A 24,114-nucleotide genomic window follows, 5' to 3' on the forward strand; every position below is an offset into this window, starting at 1 on the left:
TAAGTAACTGCAACAGTCAGAAAAATCGAATATCAAAAAGGCCACTATCATTTAGTACAGGCAAAATAATATTTTCCAATCCAGTCAGATGCATTTCCACCAAAGCATGAATCAGCACACTCAACAGATGAAAGGCAAAAGAAAGAGGCAACAACTCAGTTCTGGAAAGGTCTTTGGGAAATTGAAAAAGACTGCAACAAAACTGCTAGGTGGATAAGGGAATCTGAGAAGAACTTTTCTATGAATGGAATGCAACAGCTGGAGATCATATCTGAAATGAGTGAAGAAAGTCAAGAATGAGACATGTCTTTGCAACAAATAACTGCACCTCTTCTAGCTCAAACAAGTGACCAATCAGCAGATGAAAACAGATAAACGTTTTAATACAATGCTACAGGTGGGAAACATCGGTGGATGACAGACAACTGGGAAGACGTATTTCATTTAGAAGGGCACAGCTAAAGGGGCAATATCTATAAATTGCAGTTCAGTATTATGTCTGCCAACCATTTTCAAGTTGCTGATAGGCATTATAGCTAGCAAAATTCAGGACTTTTGGGAAGAAAACATCCTTATACCAGCAGAACAAAAAGGTAACAAGTGAAGAAGCAGAAGCACAAAAGACCACGTCATGATTGACAAAATTATGTGGATATTGGAAATGTGCACATGACTTGGATTGGTTTGGGGGGGGGGGGGGGGGGGGCAGGCCTTTGACTCATTGCACGCAGTTGGACCATAAAGTGCCTGGAAACCCCTGGAAACCATCCGGCTCAGGAAAAACATTAGCAAATTCATAGAAAATGTGATGGAGCATCAGGAAGCATCGCTATTCATCAGCAATGAAAATTACAGGGTGATCATGTTGGAAATGAATGTTACGGACTAATCGACATCAAGACATATATTTTCCAGGGGGACTTGTCCCCACTGCTGTTCATTATCACCTCAATCCCACTGTCAACCATCTTACTGAAAACAAATCTGTGCTATCGAAAAGTGAGAAATTTTCAGAAAATAATCCACCTGGTCTACAGGGATTTCTTAAAGCTCTATGGAAAACCAGAAATTGAAATCCACACTCTAATGACTGCAGGCTGAGTCTTCAGCAATGACATCACATGGAATTCAACTTAGACAAGTATACTACACTGATGCTAAAGAAGGACAAAATCTCAGAAAGTGAAGGCATGATATGTCAAATGGGCAAACTATGATGTGCCAGCAGCCAGAGGCCTGCGTATAGATAAGCTATGTATGCATTTTGCAGCTGACAAAAATCGTGTGGGCATGGAAAAAAATGTGGTCAGGAAAGAGTGCACTCAGAGTCTAGAGCTTTCTATTAATTAATTTTGTGTACTTCATACAAAACTGTCTAATATGAGTGAATTAATATCTTTCTGAATTAAAAACTATTGTTTGAAAAGACTGGGAATGTATTCCAAATTATCATAATCTTGCAAATGAAACTGTTTTTATGGGGCATACAGTTACTCCAAATAGTGTTAGATGATGAATAATAAGTGTGAGAGCAATAAACACAAATGTAAATATGTGATAACATAATAAAATATGCAATGAATCAAGTATTTCACAAGAAATTGTGTATCATCTACTCCTGCAAAAAATCTAAGCCTGCTATGTTACAATTGCAATATAATTGACAGTTCGTCCAATAAAGCATTGCATGGGCAGTTTGTGGAGAAGATTTAAAGCAAAATAGATAAGAGAAAGACCTAGTCTTGGCCGAGCAATGGAATCCTAAAGAACTAAACTGAGTGACTGATTTTTGCTGCACCAGAACAAGTCTTCAAGCTAATGCCATTAGAACCAGACCTAGAAATCATCAGAAGACTCAAAGTGCAAACTATGCAAAGAAGCTGAGGAAACAATTGATCAAATCTTGAGCTACTGCAAAAGGATTGATCAGACTGACTGCAAACAGACACACAATGCTGTGGCACAAATTATCCATTAGAATTCATGCCAAAATTACTATCTGTTGACGGGAAAGAAATGATGGGACCACAAGTCACAAAAAATGCTGAAGACAAACATCCCATTCACTTTGAGACTATTTACTGTGATCTGCTTGAATTATCCACTGATATCTCTCACAGACCTAGACACTTGGGAAATGTCCAACTAGAGATAAAATATAAAATCCAGCATAGTGTTCTAATTTGCTTTGTTCACTGTAAAAATTATAATTATATTACCCATGAGTCATTCTGAATATTGTTTATGGTAATTATTTTTCTTGTAAATTATTATTAATTTCAGTTGACGGGCTTCATTTTTGCAAATCATGTCTGATGCAGTTACACTGTACTAAAGAGAATTGTAGTTGTATGAGATTTTCTCAGATTTGCAGTTTTAGCAGTTGTGTAATATAAATGTGGACTCTAAATGTCAAGAGAAACACTCTATGAATGAAAATAACATTTATTTATTCTAGGGCTATATCCACTTATTGGCTGGAAACTGGATGATGAAATTACATACATAGTAGAGGGGGCTTCAAATGACACAGGATCCCTAATTAACTGGGCACAAACTGTTGGTAAGTTACGTGATTTGGCAGCTGAAATAAATTACAAAAGATTGATGGTTTACTGCAAATGTGAATATTCAGGTTAAAAAGCAAATATCTTAAAATATAATATATGTTGCTTATCACACAAGTCTGTGTACCAGAATTTAATATGATGACACACTTAATGTTAAATTTTCCTGTTTGGTTTCACAGTCATTTTTGCTACTAATACATAATAATCTATTTTAAAAGTTCTGGAATCGAGATGAAAACAGCACCAGCGCCACTGCTTCCATCCCGTAGCCCTACACCAGCACATTATTTCGATGTTTCTGATACTTATGTGACTATATTCCAGTTTTTCATACCCTTTTAGTTTCATGAAAGTACAGTTGACCTCATGTGGTCTTCCCAGTACTGATGACTGGTTTTGCTACTTGACTGTCTTGTGTGGTTTCAGTAGGTAGCTAACTGTTCTTGACAATGAAGTAAGTGAACACACAATGAAACGCATTCTGTATGAGACACTATCACAGTGACTCACTCGTAACATATACGCTTTCTTCAGAGGAAAAATAAGTTACCACACTCAGTTCTTGTTTTATAAATTATGAGCATGGAATTTACATGCATATGACAAACTGCAACTTTCTGGGCATCGTGTACGTCAGAAGAACAGAATATTATATTGTCAAGTTTGGCATTATTACTAACTGTTTTCATTTGTGAAATAATTAAAATGATTAAATGTTTTGTAGTAGATTCTCTTTCAAAGAAAATAAAATGAAATTGTTTAATTGTGTGACTGTCAGTGCCAGGTGATGAACCTCTTATCAGAACCGACAGTGTTTAGAAAGACAAAAATTTGCTGTTCTCATAAAGGATCTTGTGATGGACACTGTTAGTACACTTACAGATCTTCTCGTGGCTCCTGTTATAATAATCAGTTTATTTATAATCATTAAGTCTTAAGGAAACTTTATTCAGAAGGTGACATTTGTGTTTAAATGTTGAATTCCTAATTGGAGGCATAGGGGCATGAGTGCCATACTGACTACACCAAGATATCTGCTGTATTACGCTTCCATAATATGTATCACGTTTGCCATATTGTGAATGTCATGGTGCATGCAAAACATGAAGAAAATGTAGTAGTATGAGTCACAAAATAGCCAGACATAGTGATGAGAGTACAGTTGTTAAAACAGTTACTGAGTAAATATTAGTTACCTGAAAAATGAAGAAATTGCTCTTACAACTTCCTATCTTTTGTGTGGGATTTCAAAGATGAAAATATTCATGGGCTATAGCAGCATGGAATGAATATTGATTCATCCATGACAAAGGAGAACAGGATTGCTGTCAGAGAGCTGTCAAATACCTTAGAGAAACTGACATGTCACCAAGGGAAGGAACACTCAGATATCTGTGCTTCAGTATTTCTTGCCATCTGTGACACTATAATCAAATGAGGAAAGAGTGTTCATGTTCAGTGTCACCTGGCTTAACCAATGAGAAAATTATGTTCTGTTGTTTATGGTGATCGGCAAGTTTTGAAGTGGAACTTATACTCATGAAAATTTGTCTTGTGCACCTACCTAACGGTGTGTAGCACCTACTTTCATTCTAATTGTGGTGCCAACACATCAAGTTCTGGACTCAATGAGACACTAAAAGCATTGGTTCTCTATAAGCACTCCACTGCTAAACAGGTTGGTCAGAGCTGGCCCAAAGCCCAAGGTGCACACATCTCGCTCAGTGACATTCAGTGGAGGGATCACAAAGCATTCTAGAGTCCATAACGAGTTCCTCAAACTATTCTGAGGCAATTCAGCAGTAACTGACTGAGGCATTGGCTTAGCTGAAGGTATTGATCATCTGTAAGGAACTGTAGGTGAACAAACAGATGCAACTGTTTGATTCACCAATGAGAGATTTTGGTAGGTGTATTATGGGGTCCTCCTTTGTGTCATGCTTACATTCTACATATGAGAGCAATGAATTCAGGGAGAACAGTTGCCTCTTCCTACCAAAGGTAGATGACCCCCCCCCCACACACACACACAAACAAACAGGAAAGAGAGAGAGAGAGAGAGACTAATGAGGCACACCTTGTGCACATACACACATCACAACAGTGGATACTGCAGTTGGCTTAGCAGTCATTTCAGTGATTTTTTTGTGAATTATTTTGGGGGTCAGACCTCATACAACAGACTCAGCTAATGGACACTCACTAGAGTTGCATTTCATTCTGGCTAGTCTGTGTTAAACTTGCCTAGCAGTGACTGGGCTAGAATTGCGCTTTTCATTGTAATGCTCACAGCATTGCTTCCTGTATTTGCTGTGTCAGTAAGTAGTGGCTGTTTCACACTACAGACATGTTCAAAATATTAGATTAAAGACATTTTTCCAAAACTTTATATTTATTACACATTTACATCCACATACAGATTATGTTTGTACATTCAATACTTTGTATGCATGTCTTTGTTCTTAATCAAAATTTTTATCCTGTTTGGCATAGTTTTTATTAACCTTTCACATGACATTTTAATATCATTGTCACGGTACCAGATTTCTCTAGTTTCTTCATGAGATCTTGTTTGGAGATTATTGTAAATTTCCTTGTCCTCTGTCTCACAATAGCGCATAAATTTTCAATTGGGTTCATATCAGGGCTGTTTCCTGGCCAGGGAAACAATTTCAGTTTCTTTTCTTCCAAGTACTTTGAAACATTTTTGGCTTTGTGGCAAGGTGCCCATCATGCATAAAAATGGCATCTTTATTAGTAAACCACTCATGTATTCAATGATGTGTAATCTGTCAGGACCTTTCACAGACATCACACCCCGGACCATAATGGAAGTTGGATGCTTCACGCATTGCTGCACACACTCAGCTTTGAACTGTTCTCCTTGTTGTGATGAACATACTGACTCCTTTCTTTCATCACTGTGAACACAGATTCATCACTGAAGCATGTGTATGAAATTGCAAGTTAGAAAAGTTGGGAATAGTAGCATAGGAGACCTCAAAAGTCCCAAAATTCAAATGTGCATTTCTTCAGTGTCAATAAAACTTCACAATTTCAAGCTAAAACTCCTAACTTCAGATATCAGATCCACTTAATTTACTATACTATTACACATACCTTATCCCAGTCCTTATTTGTCCACTCCTGAATCTTTTGATTTTCATGGCAGGTGTGATTTTCTGTTTTTTCGTTGGTTGGCATTTCTTAAACCACATTCAAACAGCCTCCTCCTGACATTCACAGGTGAAACTTTAACACCCAAAGCTTTCATGTGATGGCTCACATCTGTAGAAGTAAGTTTACAGTTCAATGTTGCCATGTTTGTAAGTCTTCTCATTGTTCTAGGACTGATTTTTCTTTTATGCCCACATTTAAGTTCCTGTTTGGCTTGTATTCAACACCTTTCTACTCTGAAAGTTTGACAGTTTTCTGTGATATTCTCATTCTGTCAGCAATTTCTTGCCATGTACAACAATTCTCAGCAAGAAGTGGTACCACAGCCAAAACTTTCCAAGGTGAAACACCTTTTGTCTTCCCCATAACCTCATTTTCTTTGGAAACTCCACAATTTATTCCAAAAGCTAAAAACATGCAAGTTCACAAGCTATATAATGTCTTGTTAATGCAGTGAGAAGTTGACAGAATAAATATGAGTAACAAGCTGAAGTACACCACAGAAACATAAAACATTACTGTAAACACAGTTTCAAACCGTGTACACAGACAACTAACACAAATGTGATTTGGAGGGAAAATGACATATGTTACCAACTGTAAAAAATTCAGTGATCAGTGACTTGCTTGGCAGGGAAATTTTGTGGCATCAATCAAACCATTAAAACAAATCAATTATTACACTTTTCTCTCCTATTTTTACACCAGAAAACTTAAGAGAATAAAAAATAATCATTTAGTCTAATAAATCATTTAGTCTAATAAATCATTTAGTCTAATAAATCATTTAGTCTAATAACTGGAACACGTCTGTGCAACACTTCCAGAGTCCAGTGATCATATTTCTGTGCAAATATTGATTTCTAGGCTCTATGTATTGTTGACAGCTGATGATGGCTTCAAGGAGGTGGTTCTGGATGGTATAACTGCCCACTGTTGTCTATGTTGTTGTTGTTGTAGTTGTTGTTCTTGCTGTCCAGCACTGACTGGCAAGTGATTTTCTGCACTGTGGCCTGTCTATCTGTTGTTACAATCCTCAATAGCTGACACCACACAATGTCATAAGTATGTTATTGCCCATGCCAGTTACATCTGGTGGCAATAATGTTCCCTGAATTTTTGGCGTGTAAAACAGATCCTCTCCTTAACAACAGCAGCACCAGCTGTCCTTAAAATCTTTTCTATGGCAGTCGACTTCATAAAATGTACTAACTCGGCAAACTCTGGAACTATGCCATGGTCACGGCATCTTAATAAAAAACTTAGACACAGTAATCTCACACTCGAGTGTTTTAACTTAGCCAATCGGCGAAAACTTACTACCATCCCATCCCCGAAGAGGTACTTGATGTGCATCTTCATATTTTCGTGGTGTAAAGACTGTTCCATAAAATATTGGGCGTGCAGCCTCATAAATTTGACTTCTTCTTCTAACACTTTGGCTGAATACCGTCCAGCCATCTTCAGAGTGAGCCGAGGTGACTGACACTCCAGCACTTGCTCTGTCGTTGTAAACCCATGGACTGCACCACTACGCATGAGGCCACAGAAACACAAGGCACCAGAGACATTAATTAGCGGCAAAGAGGTATGGCATATGCATGGAAATAGATCTATGGCTACACAGTCAGTACAGTGATATCGATGTATTACTGCGAGCTACACTGTCGCGACATCTTTGTGATTTTATTACAGAAATCACTGGATTCCATCATTTTTCCAAGCTGAAGCCGCTTTCTCTATTAATTAAATTAATCTCTATCCAAATTTGAGTTGCTTCCTTCACTACTGAGTCTCAGAAAGATGAAGTTGAGGGTAAAATTTCGACATTATCGTACATCATAGAGTGCCCAGTGTCAATACTGTGCTCTGCCACTGCAGATTTATTAGATTGTAAGATTCAGGTGTACCTGCAGTGCTCTGTGCATCTTTCCTGGATAGTACGTGTGGCCTGTCCAATGTATGAATGGCTACATTCACAGGGGATCCTGTAAACACCAGGACTCCAAAGAACCAAATCATCATTAACAGAACACAGGAGTGCTGATGCCTTTGGTGGAGGGCGAAAAATACCTTTCACTTTATACTTACTGAGGATCCATCCTATTTTTGACAATAGACTTCCCACATATGGAAGAAAAGCCATCAATTTAAAACTTTCCTTGTCTTCTTCTGCTTTTCTTATATCCTCAGTTGTTTTCATTTCTAGCACCTTGTGTATCTGCTGTAGAGAGTACCCATTGGCTTCAAAACCTCTTCTCAGGCGTAGAAGCTCGTACTCCAGACTGCTCTCATCAGCAATGATGTGTGCTCTGTGTACTAGAGTTTTGAGCACACTCATAGTCTGTGAAGGATGGTGGCAGCTATTTGCATGTAAATATAAATCTGTATGGGTCAGCTTTAGATATACCGCATGCCCCAAAGAGCCATCATCTTTGCGCCTTACCAAGACATCCAAACATGGAAGGCATACATCTTCTTCGTTTTCCTTCGTGAACTGAATTTGTCCATGAATGGAATTCAGATGATCTAAAAATTCTTTTAACTTGTCTTCACAATGGGACACACTACAAACGTGTCGTCAGCATACCTCCAAAACACTGTGGGCTTCAGCTAGCAGATTCCAGCACCTTCTCCTCAAAGTCATCCATAAAAAAGTTGGCCACCAAAGGCAACAAAGGACTACCCATTGCAATACCGTCAGTCTGTTCTTAAAATTTGTCATTGAATAAAAAGTATGTTGAGGTCAAAACATGTTGAAAGAAAGCTGTAATCTCTTTATCAAAACTTTTTCCAATGAGAAACAATGGTTCCAATAGAGGAACCTTTGTGAACAATGACACAACATCAAAACTGACGAACATATCAGAAGTTCTCAGTTTGGGTGATTTCAGTTTTCCAATTAAGTCTCCAGATTTACGTATACGATGAGCGCATTTTCCCAACAGAGGCCTTAATAATAATGTTAAGTGTTTGGCACAATCATAGGTTGGAGAGCCGATGTTACTCATTATCGGACGCAGAGGAACACCATTCTTGTGGATCTTTGGAAGTCCATAAAGCCTTGGAGGCACCACACCACTTGGTTTCAATCTTCGCACAACTTCTGGTGGAAGGGGGAATGCATTCAGAAGTGAAGCAATCTTCCCTACTACCTGGTTGGTGGGGTCTTCACTGATCTTCCGGTATGTGGTGTCACTCAGTCAACTGTTCATTTTGTCATGATAATCGGCATGTGACATTAAAGCAGTGGCATTACCCTTATCAGCTGAAAGAACCACCACCTAGGTATCCTGGTGAAGTTTATGTAGTGCAACCCTCTCGGCCACGGATATGTTACTCCTTTGTGGCCAAGCGTTCATAACTGCTCGACAAGTTTTGAATCGTATTTCTTCTGCTGATTCTGTAGAAAGAGGACGAACAGCTTTTTCAATGGCACTGATGAAAGCTGGTATTGGTGAAACCTTTGTCATGGGTGCAAAGTTCAGTCCTTTAGCTAAAACCATCATTGTAGCATCGTCCAAATCTTTCTGTCGTATTAATGATAGAGCGTCGTATAACAGTTTCTTGCTGCGAAGATGTCTCAAGCCAGTTAAACTTTGCCATCTCTCTTGATGCAGCTACCTCGCAAACCCAGTCTGACTTGGCCCCCGTTTTACCATCGATCTAGTTCCATGAATTGTAGGGTAACACCACAGATATTTTTAGATGCAGGCAATAGAGTTTTTCTGAAACCAGTACCAATTTTCGGCAGATAAAACAGATCCTCTCCTTAACAATAGCAACACCAGCTGTCATTAAAATCTTTTTCATGGCAGTTGACTTTATAAAATGTACTAACTTGGCAACTATTCAATGGTCATGGCATCTCAATAAAAAACTTAAAGAGCTCAGTAACCTCACTCTCAAGTGTTTCAACTTATCCAATCAGCGAACACTAAAACCATGTCCTCCCTGAAGGGGTACTTGATGTGTATCTTCATATTTTCGCAGTGTACAGACTGATCCATAAAATTTCTGGCATGCAGCTGCATAAATTCAACTTCTTCTTCTAATATTTTGGCTGAATACCATCCAGCCATCTTCAGAGTGAGCTGAGGTGACTGACGCTCCAGCACTTGCTCCGTCCTTTTAAACCTGTGCACTACAGCACTTCGCATGTGGCCGCAAATACAAACGGTGCTAGAGACGTTAAATCAGCGGCAAAGAGGTATGATACCTGCCTGGAAATAGAGATGCGCAGTCGATCCACACAGTGATTTTGATGTATCACTGCGAGCTGCACAGTCATGATTTTATTACAGAAATTGCTGGATTTGATGACTTGTCCAAGCTGAAGCCACTATCTCTATTAATTAAATTCATCTCCAACCGAATTTCAAGTGCTTCCTTCACTACTGAGTCCCAGAAAGATGAAGTCATGGCTAAAATTTTGATGTTATCATACACCATAGAGCGCCCAGTGTCAATACTGTGATCTGCCACTGCAGATTTATTAGGCTGTAAGAGCCGGGTGTACCTGCGGTGCTCTGTGCATCTCTCCTGGACAGTACGTGTGGTCTGTCTTATGTATGAACGGCCACATTCACAGGGGATCTTGTAAACCCCAGGCTTCCGAAGCACCAAATCATCTTTAATGGATCCTCAGTAAGCATGAAGTGAAAGTGATTTTTCGCCCTCCACCAAAGGCAGGAGCACTCCTGGGTTCTGTTAACAATGATTTGGTGCTTTGGAAGCCTGGTGTTTACAAGATCCCCTGTGAATGCAGCCATTCATACAACGGACAGACCACACATACTGTCCAGGAGAGGTGCACAGAGCACCGCAGGAACACCAGGCTCTTACAACCTAATAAATCTGCAGTGGCAGGGTACTGTATTGACACTGGGCACTGTATGGTGTATGATAATGTCAAAATTATAGCCTCGACTCCATCTTTCTCAGTAGTGAAGAAAGCAATTGAAATTCAGTTGGAGACGAATTTAATTAATAGATGTAGCAGCTTCAGCTTAGACAAATAATGGAATAAGCAATTTCTGTAATAAAATCACAAAGACATCACAACAGAGTAGCTCGCAGTAATACATTGATATTGGCTGCGCAGCCGAGGATCTATTTCCATGCATATGCCACACCTCTTTGCCGCCAATTAATGTCTCTGGTGCCTTGTGTTTCTGTGGCCGTATGCACAGTGATGCGGTCCACGGGTTTAAAACGACAGAGCAAGTGCTGGAGTGTCAGTCACCTCGGCTCATTCTGAAGATGGCTGGACGGTATTCAGCCAAAGTATTAGAAGAAGAAGTCAAATTTATGATGCTGCACGCCCAATATTTTATGGAACAGTCTTTACACGACGAAAATATGAAGATGCATATCAAGTACCTCTTCAGGGATGGGATGGTAGTAAGTTTTCGCCGATTGGCTAAGTTAAAACACTCGAGTGTGAGATTACTGCGTCTAAGTTTTTTATTAAGATGCCATGACCATGGCATGGTTCTAGAGTTTGCCGAGTTAGTACATTTTATGAAGTCGACTGCCATAGAAAAGATTTTAAGGACAGCTGGTGCTGCTGTTGTTAAGGAGAGGGTCTGTTTTACCCGCCAAAAATTGGACCTGGTTTCAGAAAAACTCTATTGCCTGCATCTAAAAATATCTGTGGAGTTACCGTACAATTCATGGAACTAGATCAATGGTAAAATGTGGGCCAAGTCAGACTGGGCTTGTGAAGTAGCCACATCAAGACAGATGGCAAAGTTTATCTGGCTTGAGATATCTTTGCAGCAAGAAACTGTTATTAATACGATGGATAAAGATTTAGACGATGCTACGATGATGGTTTCAGCTGAAGGACAGAACTTTGCACCCATGCCAAAGGTTTTACCAATACCAGCTTTCATCAGTGCCATTGAAAAAGCTGTTTGTCCTCTTTCTACAGAATCAGCAGAAGAAATAAGATGCGAAACTTTTCGAGCAGTTATGAATGCTTGCCCACAAAGGAATAACATATCTGTGGCCGAGAGGGTTGTACTACTTAAAATTTGCCAGGATACCAAGACGGTGGTTCTTCTATCTGATAAAGGTAATGCTACTGTTTTAATGTCTCATGACGATAATCATGATAAAATGAACAGTTGAATGAGTGACATCACATACCGGAAGATCAGTGAAGACCCCACCAACCAGGTAGTAAGGAAAATATTGCTTCGCTTCTGAACACCTCCCCCTTCCACCAGAAGTTGTGCGAAGATTGAAACCAAGTGGTGTGGTGCCTCCAAGGCTTTATGGACTTCCAAGGATCCACAAGAATGGTGTTCCTCTGCGTCCGATAATGAGTGACATTGGCACTCCAACATACGATTGTGCCAAACACTTATTAATGCCTTAGTTGGGAAAATTCGCTCATCATATACTTAACTCTGTGGACTTCTTTGGCAAACTGAAATCACTCAAACTGAGAACTTCTGATATGTTCATCAGTTTTGATGTAGTGTCATTGCTCACAAAGGTTCATCTATCGGAACCATTGTTTCTCATTGGAAAAAGTTTCGATAAAGAGATTACAGCTTTGTTTCAACATGTTTTGACCTCGACATACCGTATTCTTTATTCAATAACAAATTTTATGAACAGACTGACGGTGTCGCCATGGGCAGTCCTTTCTTGCCTTTGATAACCAACTTTTTTATGGATGACTTTGAGGAGAAGGTGCTGGAATCTGCTAACTTGAAGCCCACAGTGTTTTGGAGGTATGTTGATGACATGTTTGTAGGGTGGCTGGCCCTTTGTGAAGGCAAGTTACAAGAATTTTTAGATCATCTGAATTCCATTCATGGACAAATTCAGTTCGCGATGGATAACCCAAAAGATGGATGCCTTCCATGTTTGGATGCCTTGGTAAGGTGCAAAGATGATGGCTCTTTGGGGCACGCAGTATATCGAAAACTGGCCCATATGGATTTATATTGACGTGCAAATAGCTTCACAGATGATGAGTGTACTCAGAACTCTAGTACACAGAGCACATGTTGTTGCTGATGAGAGCAGAGTGGGGAGGCAGAGTTGTTACAGTGCATGAGGACTTATGCTGTATACAAGTGGCTGACAATGTTCAGTCTAAGTTGTCTAACCTGATGATCAAATTAGGGCCACTCAGTTTTGTGTGTTAGAATGCCTTTTCCCCCAGACTGGCAGGTTCATCTCTGTTGCCTTTTTGTTGTATTTAAACAAATTGGAAAAGTATCATACCCCATTAAGAATGGGATTATGCCCCATATGGCATTATTTGTACTTAAACTTTCTCTTATGTCCAAGAGGAATGCACCTACATGTATATACATACATTGCAAACCACTGTGAAGTGCATGATGGAAGGTCTTCTCACTGTATCACATATTAGGAATTTTTTCCTGTTTCATTCTGTACAGCTGCTTCTACGTCCATACTCTGTAAACCACTGTGAAGTTCATAGCAGAGGGTATGTCACATTGTATCAGTTATTAGTGTTTCTTCCCATTCCATTTACATACAGAGCATGGAAGGAATGATTGTTTGAATGCCTCTTTGTTTGCATTCATTATTCTAGTCTTGTCCTCATGATCCTTATGTGAGTGATACATAGGGGGTTGTAGTACATTCCTACAGTAATCTACACTCCTGGAAATGGAAAAAAGAACACATTGACACCGGTGTGTCAGACCCACCAAACTTGCTCCGGACACTGCGAGAGGGCTGTACAAGCAATGATCACACGCACGGCACAGTGGACACACCAGGAACCGTGGTGTTGGCCGTCGAATGGCGCTAGGTGCGCAGCATTTGTGCGCCGCCGCCGACAGTGTCAGCCAGTTTGCCGTGGCATACGGAGCTCCATCGCAGTCTTTAACACTGGTAGCATGCCGCGACAGCGTGGACGTGAACCGTATGTGCAGTTGACGGACTTTGAGCGAGGGCGTATAGTGGGCATGCGGGAGGCCGGGTGGACGTACCGCCGAATTGCTCAACACGTGGGGCGTGAGGTCTCCACAGTACATCGATGTTGTCGCCAGTGGTCGGCGGAAGGTGCACGTGCCCGTCGACCTGGGACCGGACCGCAGCGACGCACGGATGCACGCCAAGACCGTAGGATCCTACGCAGTGCCGTAGGGGATCGCACCGCCACTTCCCAGCAAATTAGGGACACTGTTGCTCCTGGGGTATCGGCGAGGACCATTCGCAACCGTCTCCATGAAGCTGGGATACGGTCCCGCACACCGTTAGGCCGTCTTCCGCTCACGCCCCAACATCGTGCAGCCCGCCTCCAGTGGTGTCGCGACAGGCGTGAATGGAGGGACGAATGGAGACGTGTCGTCTTCAGCGATGAGAGTCGCTTCTGCCTTGGTGCCAATGATGGTCGTATGCGTGTTTGGCGCCATGCAGGTGAGCGCCACAATCAGGACTGCATACGACCGAGGCACACAGGGCCAACACCCGGCATCGTGGTGTGGGGAGCGATCTCCTACACTGGCCGTACACCACTGGTGATCGTCGAGGGGACACTGAATAGTGCACGGTACATCCAAACCGTCATCGAACCCATCGTTCTACCATTCCTAGACCGGCAAGGGAACTTGCTGTTCCAACAGGACAATGCACGTCCGCATGTATCCCGTGCCACCCAACGTGCTCTAGAAGGTGTAAGTCAACTAACCTGGCCAGCAAGATCTTCGGATCTGTCCCCCATTGAGCATGTTTGGGACTGGATGAAGCGTCGTCTCACGCGGTCTGCACGTCCAGCACGAACGCTGGTCCAACTGAGGCGCTAGGTGGAAATGGCATGGCAAGCCGTTCCACAGGACTACATCCAGCATCTCTACGATCGTCTCCATGGGAGAATAGCAGCCTGCATTGCTGCGAAAGGTGGATATACACTGTACTAGTGCCGACATTGTGCATGCTCTGTTGCCTGTGTCTATATGCCTGTGGTTCTGTCAGTGTGATCATGTGATGTATCTGACCCCAGGAATGTGTCAATAAAGTTTCCCCTTCCTGGGACAATGAATTCACGGTGTTCTTATTTAAATTTCCAGGAGTGTATTAAAGCCTATTGTTGAAACTTCATTGATATATTTCCTCGGGATAGTTTTCATTTGTCTTTAAAGAGTCTCCCATTTCATTTTCTTCGGCATGTCTGTGACACTCTCCCATGGATCAAACAAACATGTGAACATCCATGCTGGCCTTCTCTGTGGAAGCTCAAAATCCCCTTTTGTTCTATTTGGTACAGGTCCCGCATACTTGACAAAATTCTAGAATGGGTAGCACGAGTGATTTGTAAGCAATCCTCTTTGTAGGCTGATTTAACTTGCCCAGTATTCTACCAACAAGTCTACTACTGCTTTACCCACAACTGAGACTATGTGATCATTCCATTTCATACCCTTAGAAAGTGTTACACCCAGGTATTTGTATGATTTGACGAATTCCATCTGTGACTCATTGATATTAGAGTCACAGGATACACTATTAATGTACAACATGAACACAATGGTTATCACAACACAATTTCCAGGGCGCACACCCTAAGTTACTGCTACATCTGACAATGACTCCCCATCCAAGATAACATGCTGCATCCCCCCTACCAACAAGTCCTCATTTAGTTGCAAATTTCACTTGACACCCCATATAATTGAAGTTTTGTCAATAAGTATAGGTGTGGTGCTGATTCAAATGCTTTTTGGAAATCAAGGAATACTTCGTCTATCTGCCTGCCTTGATCCAAAGCTTTCAGTATGACGTGTTAGAAAAGTGCGAGTTTGGTTTCACGTGATCGATGTTTTAGAAATCCATGCAATAGGGAATTCATCAGCCCATGGAGCTTTTTACAGTTTCAGCCATTTCAGTTGCTTCTCAGCACCACTGACACTAATACCGATTTTAGTCATCTTTCAGTGGCAAAAGGATTAAATTGGGGCAATGCTCCTGGATTTTCCTTTGTAAATGAACATTTGAAAACAGAGTTAAGACTTCAGCTTTTGCTTTGCTACCCTCTATTTCATTTCTTGTCTCATTCACTAGGAACTGAACATTAAGTCTGGTGTCACCAACAGCCTTTATGTTTTGCGAAAGATACACAACCGAAGAGATTCCCCAGGCTTCCTAGCCATAATTAATGTTGAATCCCACTGACTGTGTGAAATAGGGGACAAAATCTGTTGTTTCTAATCTGTCTAGTTCAATCTTATCCTTCTCCTTAATGGTCCATGGGATTGGGTGAAATTTGCAGAATTGTGGACTTGCTGTTGGATTAAGACAGTATTGACCTGAAAGTCACCTTTTTTCACCAAATATGGCCCACAATGGAACAAATTGCATACGAAGTACATCAAATGGCTTCACAGGGTACCAACAAGAATGAGTACATTTCATTAAGTAATGAAAATCCAAAGGCAGAATACACCAAGGAGAGAATGGTCTTGATCAATGGATCTGTCACAATCCAAAATGACAACATTCAAATCACCTAATTATAAGTGACATCTGCTGAACAAACCTAAAAGTGGTGGTACCTCATGGCAGCCACAGTCCCACAACTTTGACTGCACTTTTCTGAGCAAGGGAGTGCCCATATTAAAGTAAGCAGACTGGTTAATGACTGAGACTGATGTGCTGGTATTAGTAAGAAAAGTCACTGGAATGTCTTGCACTTGTGCATGTGACAAAGAGCTGGCTGGAGCCAGTGCCTGGTGCCCACAGCACTATGATATGCTTTTGCATTATGACCTCTGCATAAACACTTACAGCAGTCATCCCCATAATGTCAACTTTCCCATCTGGAATGCAAGGATAAACTAGCAAGGCAACTTGGAAGCAAACTGTATCATTGCAAATGGAAACCTGGTACTAGCCCAGATCTGCAGAGAATAGTGCCAGTTTGCTGCTGCGGAATGGAATTTGTTTACCACTTTTAGAGTCTTTTATGTAAATGTATGGCACTGTATCAGTACAGTTATGAACCATATGTGAACAAAGTCTGCTCTGGAAAAGTTTGTTGCACAAATTGTGATATCTCTCTCTCTCTCTCTCTCTCTCTCTCTCTCTCTCTCTCTCTCACACACACACACACACACACACACACACAAAAAGTGAATTTATGTTTACTATTCAACTCCTGCAAATCTGGAATCCAAGATTAATAACTTACAGTATTTGATCTGCAGCAATGTAAAAAAATGTAGCTTTGCTGCTACCACATGGATTTTGTTGGAAAAAAGTTGAATAATAAACAGAACATGCCAGACATTGGAAACAGCAGTGGTGGTCGTGATTCACTTCGTGGAGACAGAGTCAGACAGTAGCTAGTGAAAGAAAAACTGAGATCCCGCCAACCTCTGTTTGGCCTTGTATTTGCCTATTACAGAATTTCATATAACTGGCCTGTGATATTGACAGCTCCCCAGTAGAATGTGCCCTTGCCAGACATGAGTGATTGTATGTGTATCAGTGCGTCTGTATTTCCATTTATACATGATTGGGCTACTAAAGTTTACTTACTCTAGTCCTTGAAATTTTGTAAGTAGCCATTCATGTGATTATTTGCATCTATCTCCAAGAGTCTGTCAGTTCAAATTTTTAAACATTGCTATGGTGCTCTTCCAAAACTCAAGTAAACTTGTCGTCATTCCTGCTGCCTATCTTAGTATACTTCCAGTATCTGCTGTCGGTCCTGTTTAGTATAGTTTCCACACAACTGAACAATGTACTAAGATCGGGGATGCCAGTGAATAGTCCCCTTTGTAGCCTGGCTGCATTTTCCCAGTACCTTGCCAATAAACCAAGGTCTGCCTCCTGCCTTAGTTACAACTCAGCCTATGTTATCATTCCATTTTGTATCCCTGCAAAATGTTTAAAAAAATATCTGAATGAGTTGACTGATTTTAAGTGTGAATCATTCATGTAGTCAGATGACGATTATTTTCATTTTGTGAAGCACACAATGCATCATTCCTGTACAGTTAAGGCAAGTCATCAGTGTCTGCACTGTAATTTGAACAACCTTTTATTTAGACTCATTGGGAGTGATATGTGACGGACAGAAATATATTCCTAGATTCTTCATTCTTGTAATTTTGTTAAAAGGTTTTTGCAGGATAATTTGCATCTCTTTTAAAGCGTGTCTCAATTCAGGTTTTTTCGTATTTCCATTATGCTCCCCCAAGTAAACATTTGACAGAAGTTTGGTTTATGTCAATAAATTCTGCAAAAAATCCATATGATATAGTCTTTTAATTATTTTCTGTTGTGGGAAAGACCATGGTTAGGATGTCACTAATTTCAGAGCATGATGAGATATACTCAAAGCCCTGGCAAAGGATATAGATCAGTTGTTCCAGTCCAGGGCAGTACTGGGTGACGGGGGAGTGGTGAGTTGGGGAGGTGGGTCTCCTTTGTAACTGTTTCTTGGGAGTGATGGGAGGATTGGGAGTGTCGGAGGATATGGAATGGGTAATCTGTTTGTGGACTAGGTTTGGGGCGGGGGAGTGACTGCCTGTCTGTGAAGACCTTCGTGAGACCTTCAGCATACTGGGAAAGTGAGTTCTCATCATTGCAGATGTGTTATCCACAGGTGACTAGGCTTTATGGAATGGATTTTTTTTTGTGTGGAAGGGATGGCAGCTGTTGAAATGCAGGTACTGCTAGTGGTTAGACGTTTTAATGTGAACAGATGTGTGGATGGAGCTATCAGAGAAGTGGAGGTTAACATCCAAGAAGGTGGCACATTGGGCTGAGGTGGACCAAGTGCAGCAGATATGGAAGTTGTTCAGTTTGTGAAGAAATGTGGATAGGGTGTCTTGGCCCCGAGATCAAATCATGAAGATATCATTAGTGAAACTGAAATCGGTTTGGGAGTTGGGAGTTTTGAGAGACTAGGAAGGTTTCATCCATATGGCTCGTAAACAGGATGGCATATGAGGGTGCACATGACTGTGCTGTGGATTTCTTTGTATACCTTCCCTTCAAAGAAAAAGTAGTCATGAGTCAGGATATAGTTGGTAAGATGTAGAAGGAATGAGGTAATGGGTTTGGAGTCTAAAAGATGTTAGGAGAGGTAGAGTTAGGTAGCAGCCAGGCTATGGGCATGAGGGATGTTAGTGTGTAGGGGTGTGGCATCAACAGTGACAATTTGGGATCCAGGACATAAAGGGGTGGGATGGTGGATGGTTGGTATCTTTGATGTGGGAGGCTAGGTTTCAGCCAAATGGTTGGTGGTGTGGGTCAACAAGAGCAGAAATTATTTCAGTGAGCACACAATAGCCAGCTGTATTGGGATGTCCAGGATTGTTGGATTTGTGGATTTTGAGGAGAATGTAGAAGGTGTGCATGTAGGATGTTGTTAGGGTGAGGACGGAGCCAGATTCGTGGGAAGGGTTCTGGGAGGGGCCTATGGATTTCAATAGGGACTGGAAACTTGGTGGATGTTGGGATGGGGTCACTATGGCAGAGCTTGTAGGTGGAGTAGCCACGCAGTTAGTGGATGCCTTCTGTCAGGTAGTCACTGTGACTCATCATGATAGTGGTGGAGCCTTTGTCTGCAAGGAGGATGATTAGATTAGTTATGACTACATTGCATGCTGTTCTAAATACCACCCATCCACCGGATCACAGTTCCCACACTTTCCAAGAAGTAACCACTACATTTCACCACTGAATCCATCCATACCTCCTCACACATTGCTCCCGTCAGAAATTTGGGTCTTTCCTTCTTCTTGCCCAGTTGTGATAATAACTTACATGTGATCAAATGTCTTCAGGCCACAAAGCCATCTATTGCTCCAAGCACAATTTCTACCATCCTTTTCACTACCCAAGCTTATGCTATATTATCCAGTTTCCCTTATCACCACCTAATGCTTTCACTCACCCATGCCCCATATCACCATTTCCTAACAGCATTCCTACCCTAGTGGACTCCTGCTCCATGTATTTGCACCAGTTCAAGAAGTACTGCTTTCCCTGGCTAAAACAGTCCCACATCCTATTCCTTAAATGCTGTCTAAGACATGAAGCTGCCCCCAACAGCATAACTATAAAAATCCCTTTCTCTGGATCTCACCCCTCCTTTCACAAAGACCTTCACTTTTTCAGATTCTGCCAATCTCTATCCCTCACAAACCTGATATTGCACAAACACCTTTCCGTGGTACAGGCATTCCAAAACCAGATCTACTCCCTCCACAAGATATTGTTACTGTGCAATCCTCACTACGTAACATCATCTCCAAAACTGAAACCGTTATACTCCAACAGCTGGAAAATCATTCTGAACAGCATCTCCATAAACTGTCCAACCTGTTAACATCCTACTCCTGTCTTGGGGCACTACTATCTATCAACACCCATCCTATTCACAGAGAACTCCCATATGAACCCCTCATGGCACCCAGACCTTACCTAGCTGACCTCTTCAATTTACCACACCCTCCAAAATTCCCTCCCAAAATCCTACAAAACACAGGACCCAAGCAAATCCAAAACACTCTTGTTAAACTTTTCATCAAAAACCACAGTCCCACAGAAGTTTCAGTCCTATCTGAAGGACTCTCTTTCAGTTCCACACTCGAGTTTAATCATGTAGAACCTGTCAAAGACCTTCTCTCGTTTGCCCAATCCCTCCAGTGTAAACATGTCTTCGCCACCAATCCCTCCAACCAAAGCCATCCTAGCCCCAACAATGCAACTTGCCTCTCCCAGTCCATAGCACCATCCAGCCATGAACCTGCCCCTTCCACCTAACCATCCTGTGGTCGCCTACCAGGAATTCTTTACCAGCAACTTGGCTTCACTGTCCTTCTCCAGATCCCTTCCCAAGAGCACTAACCTTTCAACAGACAAAAGGACAGCCATACACAACCCAAAAACTGGTTTTGACCTAATCATCCTCCCTGCAGGCAATGGCTCCACCACTATTGCGAGGAGCCACAGGGACTCCGCCAACTGTCTGGCTACTCACTTACAAGCTCTGCCATAATGATCCCATCTCAGAAGTCCAACACAACTCCAATTCCTACTGAACTCCATAGACCCTTCCTAAGACGTCTCTCTTGAGTCCAGTTCCCTCCTCACCTCAACAACAACCCATATATCCACCTTCTACATACTCCGCAAAAATCCTCAAAGCCAACAATACTGGGTGTCTCTTTGTAGCTGGCAATTGTGCACCCCATGAAAGAATGTCTGCTCTTACTGACCAACACCAACAACCAATTGCCTGGAAACTGGCTTCCCACATCAGACATACTAACCAACTCCTTCACCAACTCTCCACCATCCCCATCCCATTACCTCTGAGATCCCTCCTTGTTACTGTTGATGCCACTTCCCTATACACCAACATCCTGCATGCCCTTGGCCTTGCCGTTGTTGAACTCTACTTCTCTCAATGTCCTTCAGACTCCACACCCACCACTTCATTCCTTAGACACCTTAACAACTGCATATTAACACCTACTTTTTCTTTGAAGGGAAGCTATACAAACATATCCATGACATAGCCAGGGGCACCCATATGACACCCACCTATACGAAACTGTTTATGGGCCATCTGGAGGAAACCTACCTAACCTCTCAAAACTCACAATCCCTGTGGATGACATATGCAGTGACAAGAACAAATTTCCCATGCCATATTCTCACACACTCCCAAACCTCCCAGTACCCCCAAGAATCAGATAAAAAGGAGTGCTCCCCTTGACACCCAGTAGTGCCTTGGACAGGAACAACTGAACCATATCCTTCGCCAAGGCTTTCATTATCTCTCATAATGCCCTGAAATGAGGGACATTCTACCTAAGACACTACCCACTCCTCCTAAAGTGGCTCTCCGTTGCCCACCCAACCTGTACAACATCCTAGTCCATCTCTATGCCACCCCCATGTCAAATTCTTGCTGCAGGGATGTAATCCCTACGATCCCTGTGACAGACCAAGCTACAAGACCAGCCGAATCCACCCACCCAGCACTCCTACTCACCCTGTCACAGGCTAATCTTACCCCATCAGAGGCCGAGCCACCTGTGAAAGCAGATATGTCATATAACTACTCTGTTGCAAACATTGCACAGTTCTTTACATCAGTAAAACTACCAACAAGCTGCCCACCAGGATAAATGGCCACCTGCAAACTGTTTCTAATAACACAGTTGACGACCCTGTGGCACAACATGAGCTGAGCACAATATGCACAGTTTCAACAGTTGTTTCACAGTGCAGGCCTTCTGGATCGTTCCCTCTGCCACCAGCTTCCCTGAACTATGAAGGTGGGGAATTATCCTTACAACACCTGCTCCTCTCCTATAATCATTATAATCATTCTGGCCTCAATCTCCAGTAGCCACTGTCTCTGCACCCAACAGTTTGTCCTTCCTCCATCCTGTCATCCCTTCACAATTTGCATCCCCATGTCACTTTCACCATACACCACTCCCCATTGGCTCTGGCAACCATGCATCAGATGCCTGACTTGTATTGCTACCCCTCCCTCCCACACTCCTAGTCTGCAAACCAGCTGCCTCCCTCCAAACTGTTAGCGTCTCATCCCCCCAAAGTCAACTTCCTGCCTTTCATCTCACTCTCCCTCTACAGACATCACTTGACACTGCCCCCTCCACAACCTAGTCCACCTGCCAAAATGCAGCGCTGTGTGTGTGTGTGTTTTACTCTAGCTCATAAAAGGGTTACTCCAAAAATCTACTAAGTTTTCTTCCTTTTGTGTGTGCGTATCAAGAACCCATGAGTGGTCTCCTTTAATACAAAAGTGTTCACATTCTAAATTGGCGTTCCATCACCACCCATCATAAACAATATCCTAGTCCATCCCTATGCCACCCCCACTCCCAAGACGTTGCCCCTGGGATCATATGCCTGTGGTAGACCAAGGTACAAGATCTGCCCAATGCACCCACCCAGCACCTCATACTCCAGTCCTCTCACTGACCTATCCTACCCAGTCAGAAGCCATGCCACCTGTGAAAGCAGCCACATCATGTACCAACCCTGCTATGAACACTGCCAGGTGTTTATGTTATGACTAGCAACTGACTGTCCACCTGGTTGTATAGCCACCGACGAACTGTCGCCAAGAACACAGTTGACCACTCGTCTGCACAACATGCAGCTTAGTACAGCATGCCCAGTGTCAATGGCTGCTTCATAACCTAGGCCATCTGGGTCCTTCTCTTCACCACCATCTTCTCTGAACTATGCAGGTGGGCATTATCCTTAAGACACATGCTGCTCTCCTGTAATCATCCTGGCCTCAATCTCCAGTAGCACTTTGTCTCACATAGCCCTTCACATAACATTTTCCCCTTCCTCAGTCCTGTCGCCCCCTCCAAATTCACATCCTGACATCACCTTCAACATGCACCACTCCCCACCAGCTCCGACAACTGTGTGTCAGATACCTAGCCCGTTTACCTGCTATGTCTCCTTCCCACACTCCTAGATGGCAAACTGGCTACCTCCCTCCAAGCCACTAGCCACCCACCCCGATCCCTCTCCCTGCCTCCCTCCTCTCTCTCCCTTTACCCAAACTACCTGATACTACATCCACCACAACATAGTCCACATGCTAAAATGTGGCATTTTTACTCTAGCTGGCACAACTCAGTGCTTCTATCTTTTGGTGTATGGTGCCCTTTAATCCAAAAGTGCTTAATTCTTTTCTCTCTGTCAATGATTGTGTTTCATCTGTAAACTTCATCATTTTATGTTTTAATTATTTATGGCTCCTTTGTGGTTGTTCAACTGTGTTGTATTTACCATCTCATATCTCACATTTAAGGGTGCAATTTTTTCATTCTTTAGAATCTTAAACTACCTTGTTGTTTATTTTCTTCATTTGTATGTAAATTCCCTGAAGCAGTGAAATAAGATTTGTGCTTAATATGTTTAGCTCTAATTAATTTGGTCTTTAGTTTCATTATAGCTACAATCGTGTAATCACTAGAAATTATGACCAGGTTTAAAGCTGAACTATGATGCATTATTTCTGTGTACTTTGATTAAATATAATCCAGTACATATATTATTCCATTTCATCCTTTTCATGTTAATTTTGTGTGGTTTTTTTCCCAGAAAAACCATTTTTTTGTTTGGAAAACAATTTGTGAGGTATACATTTCTGTTAGTGAAATCCACTTATGTGTTGGACGCCTTCATAAACAAAAACCTAGAGTTCATTGTAAGCAAGGTGTCGGATGCAGAACTTCGTTTGATATCAATGTATATCCGACAGGAAATGCCAGGAACGAGTTACAATGTGGTGTTCTGATCTCATGACCAAAAGACAAATGCATGTAAAGAGGAACATGACCAGTGAAGGGAACTG

The 24,114-nt window shown here is 42.0% G+C and overlaps 1 protein-coding gene across 3 annotated transcripts in view; it reads left to right on the forward strand.

Moving 5' to 3' along the window:
* Nucleotides 1-24,114, forward strand: part of LOC126260886 (putative glycerol kinase 5) — a 351,198-nt gene that overhangs the window by 294,432 nt on the left and 32,652 nt on the right. For 2 of the 3 annotated variants that reach the window (XM_049958330.1, XM_049958328.1), the window contains one exon: nucleotides 2,459-2,563. The exons of the other annotated variant lie outside the window; for it this stretch is intronic. In XM_049958330.1, the coding sequence (XP_049814287.1) occupies nucleotides 2,459-2,563 (105 nt within the window). The remainder of the gene's footprint in view (nucleotides 1-2,458; nucleotides 2,564-24,114) is intronic. 3 annotated transcript variants of the gene reach the window in all.

This window comes from Schistocerca nitens, chromosome 5 (assembly GCF_023898315.1).
Source record: "Schistocerca nitens isolate TAMUIC-IGC-003100 chromosome 5, iqSchNite1.1, whole genome shotgun sequence".
In the NCBI taxonomy this organism is placed as follows: domain Eukaryota; kingdom Metazoa; phylum Arthropoda; class Insecta; order Orthoptera; family Acrididae; genus Schistocerca; species Schistocerca nitens.